Source organism: Leptidea sinapis, chromosome 43, assembly GCF_905404315.1.
Source record: "Leptidea sinapis chromosome 43, ilLepSina1.1, whole genome shotgun sequence".
NCBI lineage: Eukaryota > Metazoa > Arthropoda > Insecta > Lepidoptera > Pieridae > Leptidea > Leptidea sinapis.
In genome coordinates this window covers 43096-59136 of record NC_066307.1, presented here as the reverse complement: position 1 = coordinate 59136, position 16041 = coordinate 43096, and the positions used below count along the sequence as shown (strand labels likewise).

General features: G+C 38.5%; 1 protein-coding gene across 1 annotated transcript in view; it reads right to left on the bottom strand.

The window, feature by feature from the left end:
- LOC126977104 (gustatory receptor for sugar taste 64e-like) overlaps nt 1-13746 on the bottom strand; it is a 36565-nt gene extending 22819 nt beyond the window's left edge. The window contains exons 1-4 of the mRNA XM_050825796.1: nt 13670-13746; nt 10415-10555; nt 9107-9286; nt 1188-1336 (exon numbers count right to left, since the gene is read on the bottom strand). Of these exons, the coding sequence (XP_050681753.1) occupies nt 1188-1336; nt 9107-9286; nt 10415-10555; nt 13670-13709 (510 nt within the window). The 5' untranslated portion in view covers nt 13710-13746. The remainder of the gene's footprint in view (nt 1-1187; nt 1337-9106; nt 9287-10414; nt 10556-13669) is intronic.
- Nucleotides 13747-16041: the final 2295 nt, after the last annotated feature.

Genomic DNA, 16041 nt, shown 5'->3' with positions numbered 1-16041 from the left:
TGATTATATTTTACGAATAAGTTCGAATTTCAAATTAACCTCCATATTGTTTGAGAGCTACATTTAATTATCGTGTATCATTGAAAAATGCGTCGGGAACATTTTCGTTCGATGGTTTTTTATGATTTCAAAAAGCCCTTAAACCAGACGAGACTAGTAAATCAACCGTCAACCATTGGCATAACGAATTTCAGCAAAGTCCTCTATCGTTGAGGGAACGAAAAAAAATGGTCATTCTTCGAGAGCTGTCACCGAGGATTATGTGCTAGCAATGAAAAGTACTTAATAATCTATTATTGTATGTGTGTCTTATATTTATTTAAACATAATTGCATAAAGTGCAGTTTGGACCGGGAAGCGTTCATTAGATTCTACACGAGCATCTGAGCACAACCTCACCGGAGTTCAGAAGGTATGAAGGTATGGAATGGGGCAGTGACATGATCAATAAATTTGAAGAGAAAAAAAGAAGGCTTGTTTCGGCGCGTTTACATCATTGTAAGAGGTGACAAAACCTATAATTATAGAATCTCGCAATATAGCGAAACTCTCTAAGATAAAAGCGATTCACTCGATTGTATGAAACATGCTGTGGTAGACAGATGATGGCTTTTTTTGTAAAAAACAGAGATAGTCGAAATCCACTACTTCTTAAGTAAGTGTTCGCTTTCAAACTTAACCAGATTATACTTCGTCGCCATACTGTAATTACAACTACTTCAAACTTATATCAAAACACATCACGTTTCATAGTTGCAGTCCCGCCCCTTAGTACGTGGAACATCATTTTTGGAATCCCGTACCAAAAGTGTCTGCGGCTGACTGGAAATGGTGTTTCGAAATCTGTTTTAGGCGCATGAGACTTTGTATAGAGGTTGGTATAGAGTACTTTCAAAAGATTTATATATTTTTAAATTTATTTTATCCATTTAAGGTGATTTTTTAATTTCTCAAGACTTTCTGAGTACCCCACGTAATAATCATTATTACTTTGATGCGAGCAAAACTTATGATCATGTTAATTTATATTACGTAATTTACAACATAACAGTATTTTTTTGTAAAATCTTAAATCGGTAATAATTTCAAATAATAATTTGTTTTGTCCTGTTTTAATAATAAAAGCCTTCTGTTATAAGACACAATTCATAAGTAAATCCTATAGAAGAACGTAGCCTATTAAATACCTGGACTAACACTCCAACTAAAGTTTCATAATTCAAAATATTAAAAACCCATGGAAAGCTATGCAATATGAACGCCTCATATTTGTCGTCATCTGCGTAACAGTTGAATACATACACGATTTTTGAGAGATTGGCGAAGACGTGCTCAACTGTAATAAAAACACCAGTTAGTAAATCTGTAGAATGTTTTTTATGCCAATACGGGACGAGACGAACAGGCCGTTCAACTGATTGTAATTGATACACCCTGCCCATTACAATGCAGTGCCGCTCAGGATTCTTGAAAAACTCAAAATCTCTAAGCGGCACTACAATTACGCTCGTCACCTTGAGACATAAGATGTTAAGTCTCATTTGTCAAGTAATTTAGTGAAATTACTAGTAGGGCGAAGACCGAAACACAATAATGTTTACACATTACTGCTTCACGGCAGAAATAGGCGCCGTTGTGGTACCCGAAATCTAGCCGGCATCCAGTGCAAAGGAGCCTCCCACTGTGAGGTAAATGTTTTAGCAGTTGTTTATACTATTTTCTCCCGGTATACTTTGATTGGCAATTAATTTAAGAATTAAGTTTGCTTTACTAGAGTACTATCGCGGCATACTGTTAGATGAATTTTCCTAATAAATGTGTTAAAGTGAACACACGAAGTTTTATTTTATAACACGATTTGATGGCAAAAAGATTCATTAAATCCCCAAATAAATCACGTGAGAAATAATTATAATCCCCGTGTCCCAATGTTTGTTACCAAACTCCTCCAAAACGGCTGACCAATTTTGAAATTTTGAAAAATTTACCGAGTATGAGATTTGTGTGCATGTCGGGTAGGTCTGAGAATTGGCCAACATCTATTTTTCATACGCCTTAATGGTATGGGTGACCCACCCCGAAATTATTTTTTTAATTTTTTTTTTATTATTATGAATTAGCATAAAACACACACAAATTCAATTTTTCGCCCTTCTACGATCAACCTCTGTTTCTTAATCACCATTTTTATATCATTCTGTTCCACCACAGATACGCTATAATGTAACTCTATTGAGTTGCAAGATGGCAATCAAATATAATTATTATTGTAGTACGATAAAATTTATGTACCATATATTTGGTAGGTCTGAGAATCGGTTGTTTCTATTTTTAACCGACTCCAAAAGTTAGGAGTGTCAGTTAGGAGTGGTAGTACCATGTTGGGTCCTCACGGACACAATCGAATTGGGCCGGCACGCCCGGAGAAATACCACTCCCCCACTCGAAACCGGCGTGAAATAGCGGCTATGCCGCTGTGTTTCGTCCGGTGAGTGGGGTATCCGGAGGCTTACAACCCCCCTCCCAAATACAAATGACAGCACAGACTAAAACGAGACTACTCCAGGACGGTACCAGGCTATGCAGCCCTGGAGAATCCGTCCCTGGGCGTCCACAATTAGGGTCTGTACCTAACAGTGGTTGCCCAGGCTGCCCCGCGTATTCTGGAGGGGGCAAATCTGCGCTGACTCGGGGCAAACAGAGCAGGAGGCTCAAACCACCCTCCTCCACACTCGCTGTGGACTTTTGCAACATCAGGGGGCTTCGCTCAAATTTAAATGCCGTCCACTTTCACCTGGAGACGGCGAAGCCGGCCCTGCTCTTTTTAACCGAGACACAGATATCCTCCCTGGCTGATTCATCTTGCCTTTCCTACCCGGGGTATAATTTGGAACACTCCTTTATACCACGGGCTGGCGTGTGCGTTTACGTCAGGGAGGATGTCTGTTCTCGACGCCTGAGTTTTCTTTAAGGACAGGACCTATCCATCATCTGGCTGCGTGTAGACTGCGATGACAATCCGCGAATCTACGCATGCCTGTATAGGTCCCATAGCGGTAACGCAGAGACTGACCGGCTCCTCGATCACATCCAAATGGCTACAGATTCCGTGTTGGAGCAGATACCCACTGCAGAGATCGTGTTTCTTGGCGATTTTAACGCCCACCACGCCGAATGGCTAGGCTCACGTACCACCGATCATGCAGGGAGATCTGTTCACGACTTCGCCTTAGCATATGGTCTGACGCAACTGGTTATTGCGCCAACGCGAATCCCAGATGTGCAAGATCATACACCTTCACTGTTGGACCTTCTGTTGACCTCACATCCGGACGGCTACCTAGTTTCCGTTGACCCTCCTCTGGGATCGTCGGACCACTGCCTGATCCGGAGCACCGTGCCGATCACGCGCCCAACACGGCCCCGCTTCTTAGTCTGTCGCCGCGTGTGGCACTATAGGTCAGCAGAGTGGGACGAGATGCGGTGCTTTTTTGCATCCTACCCGTGGAGGCAGATCTGTTTTTCGCTGGGAGATCCAAATGCCGCTGCTGATGCTGTTGCTGATGTGGTACTGCAAGGTATGGAACTCTTCATTCCATCCTCCTCTTTGCCTATCAGTGGCAGGTCCCAACCATGGTTTGACCGCTCCTGCAAAATGGCCTCTCGCCGAAAGCAGGAGTACTATCACGCTTGGGTCAATGCGGTGGTATCTAAGGATGTGAATTCCAGCGAACTTAAAAAACACTTCAATCATGCCTCCAGGTCCTTCAAAAGAGTTATTGCTGACGCGAAGTCGAAACACATTGGCAGAATTGGCGAGAGACTTGCACGCCTTCCCTCGGGAACTCGTGCGTTCTGGTCGCTCGCCAAGGCTGTCCAAGGAAACTTCTGCCAGCCAGCCATTCTGCCACTGCACAGGGATGATGACTCGCTGCCCCATGACGCGAAAGAGAAAGCTGATCTCCTGGGCTCCCTCTTCGCGTCCAACTCGACTCTGGATGACCAAGGTGCACCACCACCGCATATTCCGCGGTGCGATTGCCGGATATGCCGGAGGTAAAAATCCGGCATGGTGCCGTGCTTAAGGCGCTTCTCACCTTGGACATTCACAAATCGAGTGGGCCCGATGGCATTCCCCCGATTGTGCTGCGGACATGTGTTACCCGTCGAAATTATGGAAGGCGGCTTTAGTGCACCCGATCCCTAAGAAAGGTGTACGCTCAGATTCGTCCAACTACCGCCCCATTGCCATTACCTCCATTTTCTCCAAAGTAATGGAGTCGATCATCAACCGCCAGCTCTTGGGATACCTAGAGGGGCACCAGCTGATCAGCGACTGCCAGTACGGTTTCCGTCAGGGTCGCTCAGCTTGTGATCTTCTTGCGTACCTCACCCATAAATGGGCGCAATCGGTTGAGTCGAAGGGAGCGGCGTTGGCGGTGAGTTTGGACATAGCGAAGGCCTTTGATCGGGTGTGGCATAAAGCGCTTATAGCGAAACTGCCATCCTATGGGCTTCCCGAGAAGTTGTGCAAATGGGTCACTAGCTTTTTGGCTGATCGGAGCATCAAGGTTGTTATCAACGGTGCATGCTCCGAGTTAAAACCCATAAACTCTGGTGTCCCGCAAGGCTGTGTACTATCCCCTACGCTGTTTCTTCTGCATATCAATGATATGCTGCAAATCAGCAATATTCATTGCTATGCAGACGACAGCACGGGGTATGCTTCCTACACCGGCCGTGCCAACATGTTCCGGGATAGCGTCAACGAGAACCGGATCAAACTTGTGTCTGAAATCGAGACTATGCTTTGCAAAGTCTCGGAATGGAGCCGACAAAATTTAGTCCAATTCAACCCCAAGAAGACACAAGTTTGTGCGTTCACCACTAAAAAGTCTCCCATTGTCGTATCCCCTCGATTCGAGATCACTCCTCTAACTACCACAGCCTGTATTGGCATACTTGGCGTCGATATATCGAGCGACGTTCAGTTCCGTGGTCACTTGGAAGAGAAGGCCAAACTGGCCTCTAAAAAGCTTGGTGTACTCAGTAAGGCGAGACAGTACTTCACTAAAAGCCACCGCCTGCAACTTTATAAGGCGCAAATTCGGCCTCACATGGAGTACTGTTCTCACCTCTGGGCGGGTGCTCCCCAGTACCAGCTTCTTCCATTTGACCGCATACAACGAAGAGCGGCTCGAATCATCGACGATCAAGTCATCTCCGATCGGCTTGATTCTCTAGCATTGCGTAGAGATGTGGGTTCTTTCTGCATCTTCTACCGCATTTATCACGGGGAGTGCTCAGAGGAGCTGTTCGGGTTGATTCCAGCAGCCGAATTCCACCATCGGACATTACGTGCAAAGTACCATCCGCATCACGTAGACGTCTGGCATTCCACAGCCGTGCGTTTTCTTCGAAATTTCTTGCCTCGCACAGCCACTTTGTGGTATCAACTACCGGCAGCGGTCTTCCCGAACAGATACGACTTAGGGACCTTCAAGAAAAAAGCATACTCCCACCTTAAAGGCCGGCAACGCATTTCTTGACACACCTGTTGTTGCGGATGTTCATGGGCGTTTGCCTCACTTCTCCCCATCCCGTGAGCCTCTTGCCCGTTTGCCCCCTCTCATATAAAAAAAAAAAGGAAGAGGTTCTCAATGCATTGGTATGTTCTTTTTTTATGTTTGTTACCTCAAAACTTTCGACTTTGTGAATCGATTTTGATAATTCCTTTTTTATTCGATTTATTGCATCCCGTGTAGTCCCGTTGTAATTTAGATCTGACAATGGCATCCATGAGAAAACCATAAAAGTCTAAAATTTGCTATACATACGCATAGCAAAGTGGATGATAAATTTACGAATAACTCAATATCGCGCCAACCGATTTCGATGATTCTTTTTTTATTGAAAAGGATATACTTCAAGGATAGTTTAGTGAGAGTTTGGTTAGGTTCTGATCAGGGAATTCATGACAAAGTAACGGAACTCTTCAATCCTTAGGAGCAAATTAACGATACTCGGCCGACTCTTTTTTATGCTTTCTGGATATTCAAGTCATCTACCATAACATAGTTATGGTCAAGTAATTGTTGTAGTCGAACATAATGATCAATGGGACTCCTTAACGACTTACAGTAAGGGTGCGATCTGTGGCAGAATTTCTAACTGTCTGTAATTAAATTGCAAAGCAATTATGTTCATTGCTGCATTAAAAATTTTTGTATATTAATTTTGTATATTTGTATATTAATATTTACACATATTTAGACAAATTCTTAATGTACTTCAAATTCACTAAAAATCATAAAATAATTTTTTTTTTAACAATAAAACAACCGACTTAATGAACACTATTCCAACAATAGATATAATGTGCACTAAAAAGTATAAAAATAATTACGTATTTTTATACAATGTAATTAATTAATCTTATTCTAGTTACGATTATTGTAATTTTTGGAGTCGGTTTCATCCAAGATAGGTTTGTTACTACATACATAGTTATAGGTGAGATGTACTTGAGTCGTAAGGAGGCGAGAGGCGAGAGCGGGTCGCGGCGGAAGGACACCTATTTTAAAAATAACAATAATCGTAACTAGAATAAGATTAATTAATTAGATTGTATAAAAATACGCAATTATTTTTATACTTTTAAGTGCATATTATATGTATTGATTTGGAATAGTGATTACGAAGTCGGTTGTTTTTTTGTTAAAAACATTTTTACACCCCATAAATTGTTATTATTGTAATTTAAATATTTTATAATAATATATTATATTAATTTTATTTTATTTTATTTTATTTTGTTTTGTTTTGTTTTGTTTTGTTTTGTTTTGTTTTGTTTTGTTTTGTTTTGTTTTGTTTTGTTTTGTTTTGTTTTGTTTTGTTTTGTTTTGTTTTGTTTTGTTTTGTTTTGCTTTGCTTTGCTTTGCTTTGCTTTGCTTTGCTTTGCTTTGCTTTGCTTTGCTTTGCTTTGCTTTGCTTTGCTTTGCTTTGCTTTGCTTTGCTTTGCTTTGCTTTGCTTTGCTTTGCTTTGCTTTGCTTTGCTTTGCTTTGCTTTGCTTTGCTTTGCTTTGCTTTGCTTTGCTTTGCTTTGCTTTGCTTTGCTTTGCTTTGCTTTGCTTTGCTTTGCTTTGCTTTGCTTTGCTTTGCTTTGCTTTGCTTTGCTTTGCTTTGCTTTGCTTTGCTTTGCTTTGCTTTGCTTTGCTTTGCTTTGCTTTGCTTTGCTTTGCTTTGCTTTGCTTTGCTTTGCTTTGCTTTGCTTTGCTTTGCTTTGCTTTGCTTTGCTTTGCTTTGCTTTGCTTTGCTTTGCTTTGCTTTGCTTTGCTTTGCTTTGCTTTGCTTTGCTTTGCTTTGCTTTGCTTTGCTTTGCTTTGCTTTGCTTTGCTTTGCTTTGCTTTGCTTTGCTTTGCTTTGCTTTGCTTTGCTTTGCTTTGCTTTGCTTTGCTTTGCTTTGCTTTGCTTTGCTTTGCTTTGCTTTGCTTTGCTTTGCTTTGCTTTGCTTTGCTTTGCTTTGCTTTGCTTTGCTTTGCCTCTTAACGCGTTTGGTGACGTATTGAATATATCGAAATCAGGCAAGTCTACTGATATCTGATTTATTGCTTGTGAAACCTTATAAAATATAAATGTTGCCTGTAATTAGTACTGCAATGAGGAAAGTATGTAGTAAATTTTGTCCTGGTGTAGTTATTGGGCGCTTTGATACCAATTTGTGATGTTAATCTAGAAGAATCTATCTTAGAGTGAAGTAACTTAGAGTAAAAAACAGTATCAGCTATTTGAGGTCTTATTCATATTGACATGTATCTTCTTTTATTGCAGTGATCTCAATAAATGCCTCTAATACATCGTTTTGTATTTATTTACCTATAACCACTTTATTCTCATTTTGTAATCATAAGACTCAACAGATTTCTTTTAAGTAAGTGTACTAATAACCCAATGAAGTGTATTGCAGTGCAAATTGTACAAAGTGTCAATATCACAAGGACCAAAGTATCTCCCTCTTAACAGAGACTAAAAGAGCAGTGCTAATGGACACATTCTTAGTTTTACTCAACTAATTAAATAAGGAAGGGTACTGGTGGGAGCGCGACTTGCGTCGACACTCTGACTCCTTCTCATGTCCAAGTTCCGTCAGTTGGTGCTGGGGCTGCTGCTTCGACTGCCGAACACAGCAAACGTCGCAAATATGTTGGTCTCAGTGAGTCATTAATCTTTGTACCGTTTGGTGATGAGACACTTGGCCTGTGGAGCCAAGAGTCGCGGAGAATGTACGAAGTACAATCTTCGCGCCTTAATAAGGCTACTGGAAACCCCAGCGCTGGCAGCTATTTCGGTAAACGGTTCAGCTTAGCTATCCAACGCGAAAATGCACGTTCAGTATTCTTGGTGCGCTTCCACGTAACGGTAGTTTTAATTTTATGTAGTCATAGTATTGTAAATATAGTTATAAGATTTGTTTTGTTTAGTATACTAATTAAATGAAGTTAAAATAAAATTGCTTATTTCTAAGGGCTAGATTGTGATTAAAATGATAAAAATGTACCCTTGAATAAGGATTGGCCTCCGCTGCGATCCTACTAGATACCGCACTACATAAGAGAAATAGCTTCTTTATTACGGCAACTATTAGATACTTGTGTGCCATCTTGACACTAAATGGCATCTTTCAAATTTTGTAACAAACGCTTTGTGTATTTTTTAATTGAAATTAATACAATACAAAATACTTACTGATGATATGTAATCCCAGTGTCATTCTTATAGTTTTACTACGCAACCCGGCATTTTAGTTTCGATTATTAGCAAAGTTTAACAGAACATGTGGCACGTCAACGTCACACATTGCTCGAGACTGGCTCCAGTTCGCTCACTCGAGCGTAGTGTTAGTTGCCGCACTTTGCGACTACGGTATCTAATTGGTGTGCAGCGAAGACCAATCCTTAATCTAAGAATGTACCTAAGTTTGTCAAAACATCTGACATACCATTGATGGTATTACTAAAATGCAGTGCATTATATGACTTATAGTCTCATATTTCTCCCTTAAACATTAAAATTAATAATAATAAATCAACTAATCAAGAACACTTACCAAGGGCTAAAGTCAATATTACTAAACATGATAGATTACATTTAGTAGCGAAGGAAACATCTGTATTAGGGTCTATTGCTTCAATCTTAGATATGTATGTGCATAATTTCGCCCATTTCACAGCAGCCCGGTAAAATAATATAGTAGTTAAACAGTTTGAACTACAAAACACTATTGGAACTGAAAATGTAATATTTAAATAAATTATTTTTGATTTTTTTGTGTTAGGTATCTAATATTGCTTAAATCGCTCCATAGGCGAAGTTAATATAATATTATTATAATCTAGTTACAATTATTGTTATTTTTGGGGTCGGTGCCAGCCAAGGTACTACTACATACTACATAGTAATAGTGAGGAGTGCTTGTATCGCACGCGCAACGTGACGAGGCGAGAGCAGGGCCGCGGCGGGAGGACACCGAATTATTAAAATGAGAAAATAGCAATAATTGTAACTAGAATTAGATTAATTAATTAGACTGTATAAAAATACGCATTTTTTTATTTTTAGTGCATGTTAGTTTTTTCGTTAATATTTCCAATGTTGACTTTATTTATATAAAACGCAATCTAAAAAAATACAATTGTTGATTGACTTTTTAATATAGGACCTACATGAAACGATTCCTCTTTTTATTATCGTTATCGTATACTAATAAAAATTTAAATATATATTATTCATAAATATGTTATTATCTAAAATGTAACAAATTTTGTAGAAATATTATTACTTATTGAAGATAACGAAACTCTGGTTTCCTTAAATACATTTAACACACACAATATGAACACTAATCCTTGAGCGCAGATAGATAGAGCACTATAAATACTGCGGCGTGACCAAACGTAGAACCTGAAAAAAGAGTTCTTGTGAATTTGGAACGTTTGTTGTTAGATCAGTATACAAAAACATAACAGAATGAAACGCAAACAATTTGATAATATTACGTCGCATATTTAACTATATAACTATGTAGTCAAATGATCTTACAATAGAAAGTTCATGAATATAACAAAATACCACGTATTTGCACAGTACAAAGTATGCCGAGGTAACGATATCATGTATATAAAATTTGTTATTTTTAAGTGATTTGTACCAAAACTCATGGTGCCACAATACTAGAGTTGAGTACCAAAATTTCTGTCGATGCGTCATTCGGACGGTTGGCTCAGTTGGTAAGAGCGCTCGGACGAAACCCGAGAGGCGCGGGTACGAGTCCCGCATCGTACATTAATTTTGATACAAATTAAATACGTATAAATCATGTTTTACAAAAGAATAAGTTGAACTCACCTCAAGTTACAGCTATCAGAGTCACTTACACCAGAGACAGGGTTCAAACCAAAGTACTGTCCAATAAGAACTGTGTATTTAATGGCTGATTGAAATGAAGCTTGCTTTTTGTCTCCATACATATTGAAAGGCATTATTTTTCCTTTCGGGACTAAAATGATTAAAGAATATAATAATAAAGTAGATTCAATATTAAAATAAAACTGTTGGCTCGAGTTATGTATCGGGCGTCGGGAATTAAGTTTTTAAAAAGCACTTTTATTTAACAATATTTAATGTTACTCACAGGTAAATTGGAACAAGACTGTTTAAACAATATTACAGTTAAACTAAAGAAATCTAAAAGACAATGGGTGCTCGATCAGCACTACGTCGAGGTACGGGGTGGCAACGTATGCAGATTTAGCCGTGTTGGGCCTGCGTAAGTCCTCCCTCCTTAAGCTGGAAGCTGACCCGGCAGCTTCCCACAGTGTCCTCACTGTGTTGTATATGTAGATTTTGGTAAACACTTGATGTGGATGACTGTTTCTTCTCGCAGGAAAATCATCCAAGTATTGTCCTTGATCCTCTGCACTATACTTTTATTAATTTCCATTTTCGCGTATGTACAGTTTGACGTGCGGTGTTGAATTCGAGATATTATACAATCTTCCGATGCCCTCGTGGATGCTGTGTTGGACATCTCGCAAGGCTGCATGTTTCCGTCGATAGTTCTGCATTTGCCTTCCAAGTATTCGTACTCATCGCTACCAAGAGCTAGGTATTTGGAGTTTGGAATAATAGTTAGGTTTCACGAGTTAGGGATGGAGTACATGTGGATGAGGTCATATATATTAGAATCAATGGAAGGGATTTCTAAGATAAAAGAGAAAGAATGTTCCGTACTATATTATTTTACTTTTATAGATTATTCCAACTCATGAATCTTATTTAAACTTATATCTACTACTGGCAAAAACTTATGTTTCTTATGAATTATTCAAATTTCATTTAAAAGGTTATATGGACTTATAATACTATTATAAGGGTGCTATAATATAAGGGTCAATAGTCTAATTGCGCAAACGGCGTTTTCTAAAATTTCTAATGTATCTAAAATAATTTGTAAGCTAAAATTTATTTCTACGTAAGGGAGGTCATCCCTGACCAACAAGTTTATTTTCACTAGGTCTGATCTGGCATCTTCTGGGTTTGAGGAAAATCCTGCTGGTACTCCTCTTCAGGTTCCTGTACTACATGATATGGGTACTCACCTTCGTTGTAGTTGCTACGGCATTCATTGCCATATAATACTGGTTGACCTTGAGTATAGAAAACGTTCTGAGTAGCATACTGGGGCGTATCCGGTTTACTCACGGACCGCATAGTAACATCTGAACTTATTTAAGCTATTACCTGTCTTTGAGGTACATTAAATTGCCTAAAGTTCGCGCTGTTACTATTCCTAAAATTACACGAGTTTCTCTTAAAATTATGTGTAGGGGGTATAGACATATTTTGACTATTTTCGGTATTAGAAGGCTGGTGGTGCTGAGGTTGCGTCCCTATAAAATTCCTTGATGGAACATTCCGCTGTTACGAAACTCTAGGGGCATCCTTTTGCTTAAAATGGGACGTAGGTGACCCGTTATAAAAAGGTTTACTGTGAGCGAGCTTAGCCTCTTCCTGCCTTGCTCCCATAATTGCTGACTCTTATGAATTGAATGTTAACGGTTTACTTATTCTAACTCCTAACGAAACATTGATGTCTAATTGATTAGTATATTGCTCTATAGCCATTTCCTCATAGTACGAACGGTTACCGTGTTTACCGACCGAGTACAGAGTATCTAACAACTCATGGAGTCGTTTGCCAAATGTCTCCGCATCTTCGTATTTATTTCTACGGCTCCGCGTGAGCTCCTGCAACACCTGAATTTCATTACGCGATTCTACTAAACGTTTAATTAGAGCGTTTTTAATGGAGTCCCACGTTATTAACGACTGTTCGTAGGCTATCGCATCAATAGCGACACCTCCTAACTTACTTTTTAACAAACATATAAATGCCGGGTGAACCCGGGAGGGTTCACTTAATAGTTGTATAATTCTGTACTTCTCTAATATAAAAATTTAATAACTTTGGGTTCCCATCATACCGTGGTAATAAATCAATAAATCGGCAAGGAATTTAAAATCTTTATCACATTCACTGAAAGATATTGCGTTTCAGATTACACTATTGTTCTAATACTCGGTAATTATCACCTAGATACACCTTTCTTGTTACTAAGTAAGTATAACCCGTTATTTAGCGATATTAGCTGTACGCAACGTTCTTTAACTTTATAATAAAATATATATAATACTAGGACAGTAGATATAGCAGGATACTTGAATTGCGAGAGTACTCACCAAATCAGCATCTGCATCTGCTGTCGAGTCTTGCCCAGCGCGTGAATTCCCAATGTTCCGGGTCTCCGTGCGCGTTGATGATGATGTACCAACGACCGACGAGGTTCTTTAATTCTTGCGGTTTAGTGGCTCGAAAACCACAGCTACTTTACACTCGGAAGATTTTATACCGACGTTAAAAAGAAGCTACCGCGAGACTACTCGACTGCGCCAGTTATGTATCTGGCGTCGGGAATTAATTTTTTAAAAAGCACTTTTATTTAACAACATTTAATGTTCCTCACAGGTAAATTGGAACACGACTGATTAAACAATATTACAGTTAAACTAAAGAAATCTAAAAGACAATGGGTGCTCGATCAGCACTACGTCGAGGTACGGGGTGGCAACGTATGCAGGTTTAGCCGTGTTGGGCCTGCGTAACTCTCGTTGTTGTATTTTTTTGTTATGGCAAACTATAGTGCAGATAGTTCCTGTACATAATAGAGAGATTGCTATGGACAACAGACGCATTAGCATAGTTGGTTAATCTAATTCCAATTGACTCTCGCGCCGGTTTATAATCAATTGTCATCGAGCACCGGCACAGTCCCAAGCATATTAATCCATCAGTGGTCAACGGTATATTCGCATCGCATCAAAGTACTCGATGTAACGCATTCATTCACCAAACGCCGAGCAAAAACACACTTTAACATCAGGAGTTGCTAGAAGATTAGCGGGGGCCCCCAGCTGCAGATCATCTCTTCCTCGGAAGCTCAGGTATGTTTGTTTATTGTTTCGCCATAACTAATTTTAATTTTTGATACCATATGTTTACCTTCGCACGCGCACGCCCTTATACTTAAAACTCTTATTTTATTCATGTTACCTCCTTGGTTGCTATGTTTTGAAGTAGAAGATCGTTCCATTTTAAATTATACGACGGGTATTAGAAATATTTTAATTGGATGTTAAACCATGACAAATATTCGTTTTCTGATTTTCATACAATTTTAGCTGGCCGCTGCTCGCATGTTTTTAATTTAGTCAGTAGGTACAGCAATTTTGGGAGGGAAGAAATTTATCTAGAAGAAAGTTATCAAAATCATACACAGTTTATTTATATTGCTTAATGCATTTTTTATTTGCTTTTTATCTTGAAATTTTATTTATATAGCTAATGTTGGTTCTAGGCTTAGGGTACACTAATAAAAAAACCGAATATTTAAGAGGTAAAATTAGCACAGAACTACCTAAATAATAGGGGTTAAAGTATGAAATCGCTGTTTTATTGTTAAAGGTACTTCGAATCGACATAGAACTTTCATGAGTTGAGATTTTTGAGTGAAACATTTTTACGTGGTACTTATGTAGTTCTTCTTTTCAAAAATGTGCAACATTCGATTATCGACTTTCAGTTGTTGTTTTTATTCAGCTTAGAGAAGAAGGATGGATGCTTCGAAAATTCGAGTGATTTTTTAACACAATTTCCGACGCGGAACTAACGCGGCAGAAACAGCTCGCAATATTCGCCAGTCCTTGTTCCAATGGACTACCATTTTTTTCGTGATTTGGATAATTTTCTACGTGTTATATTTTCTTCTCTGGAGGCAGTACAAAATGCTTTCACACAGTTTGTCGAATCTGATCACAAATTGGCAATTTCATACTTTAACCCCTAATATTTCTGTCCCCTAACGCAGGAGAGACACATTCAAACATGCGATAAGAACAATTACTGCAACTCCAATTAAAAATCCTGAGTAAAAAAATGAAATATCAGGATTTAATTCTCAACATTTTTATCCTCCAAAAGTAAACCAATTTCAAAAATTTGGAAACTTAATTGCAAGAACTATTCTGTATCGGATTGATATGATTTCGCTAATTACTGACGGACTTCTATATTAGGCTCTGTTTGTGGCTTATATTAGCAGTTTAGGTCACTGTTTGACGTACTCTAGCACTTAAAAAAATAATAAGAAAAACAGAAAGACACAGATAATGATGATGGTGATCTTAATTGAACAAAATATAGACCCAGGGTTAAAAGAACGATTGGATGAAGAAAAGGCTGCTACTGATTCATTTTAATCCAAAAATGAGGCATTTCATAGAATGCTTATTTGTTCATAGGAAGCCAACCGCTGGAAAGTCCGCCGCTAGAAAGAAAGCGGTTCTAAGTCGCATTAAAAGAAAACGTCCAAAATGCTTATAAATATAAATCAAATTTAAACTTTATATTGTTATAATATAAGCTTTATATAATATGATTTTCTTTTGCCTCAGTTGGATTGTTTAACAACTGCGGCTAAAGTTTCGCACGATTTTTTTTATTAGTCCGGCTCCGATTATATGGCAGATATAATTTAATTCAAGTTAATTGTCTTATGAAGTTTATTAAAGAATTTATATTAATATTAGCTTTTACTCGCGACTTCGACCACGTGGAATAGTTACTTTGGGCAGAATTTTCATTTTTAGGATACTTTGCAAATAATACACATACAACTGCTCTTTCCGCTGCTGGTGGCACTCTACTATGATTGAGCGGATATCGCTTGTCATTGTTGACAGTCTCTTTCATAGTATTTCCCTACTAACTTTAATATCTCATTTCATCCCCATGTAGGTCAAAGTTTCAAAAATGCTCGAATCAATGCTTATAAATTACTACTTATCAAGTGCCAAAATACAAAGTTTATGGTTTTATCTCCGAGAATAACAAATTCCCACACAAAATTCCATCCTCTATTCAACCCCTCCATTAATTTTTTCTCAATGATAGGTAGCCTATGTCCTTTACCAAAATCTAGTCTATCTCTGTATTAAATTTTATCAAAATTGATTCGGTGGTTTAGGCTTGAAAGCGTAATAAAAAAACTTACATTCACATTTGTAACATTACTAGCTGACCCGGCTAACGTTCTTTTGCCATATACATTATTTAGATAAATTTAAAGAGAAAAAATATATTATTTAAGTAAATTTTAAACAATACATGACAATAATTCTACTACAATTATTATATTCGATTGTCATCTTGCACAACTCTATTGCGTATCTGTGGATGGAACAGAATATCAATCGCGATTAAAAAACACGGGTTGATCGTAGAAGGGTGAAAATTTTAAGTTTTTTGAATTTTTTAAAGTATTTCACCTTCCTTATTTATGGGTATAAAAAATAGATGTTGTCCGATTCTCAGACCTACCCGATATGCACATAAAATTTCATACAAATCGATTCAGCCGTTTCGGA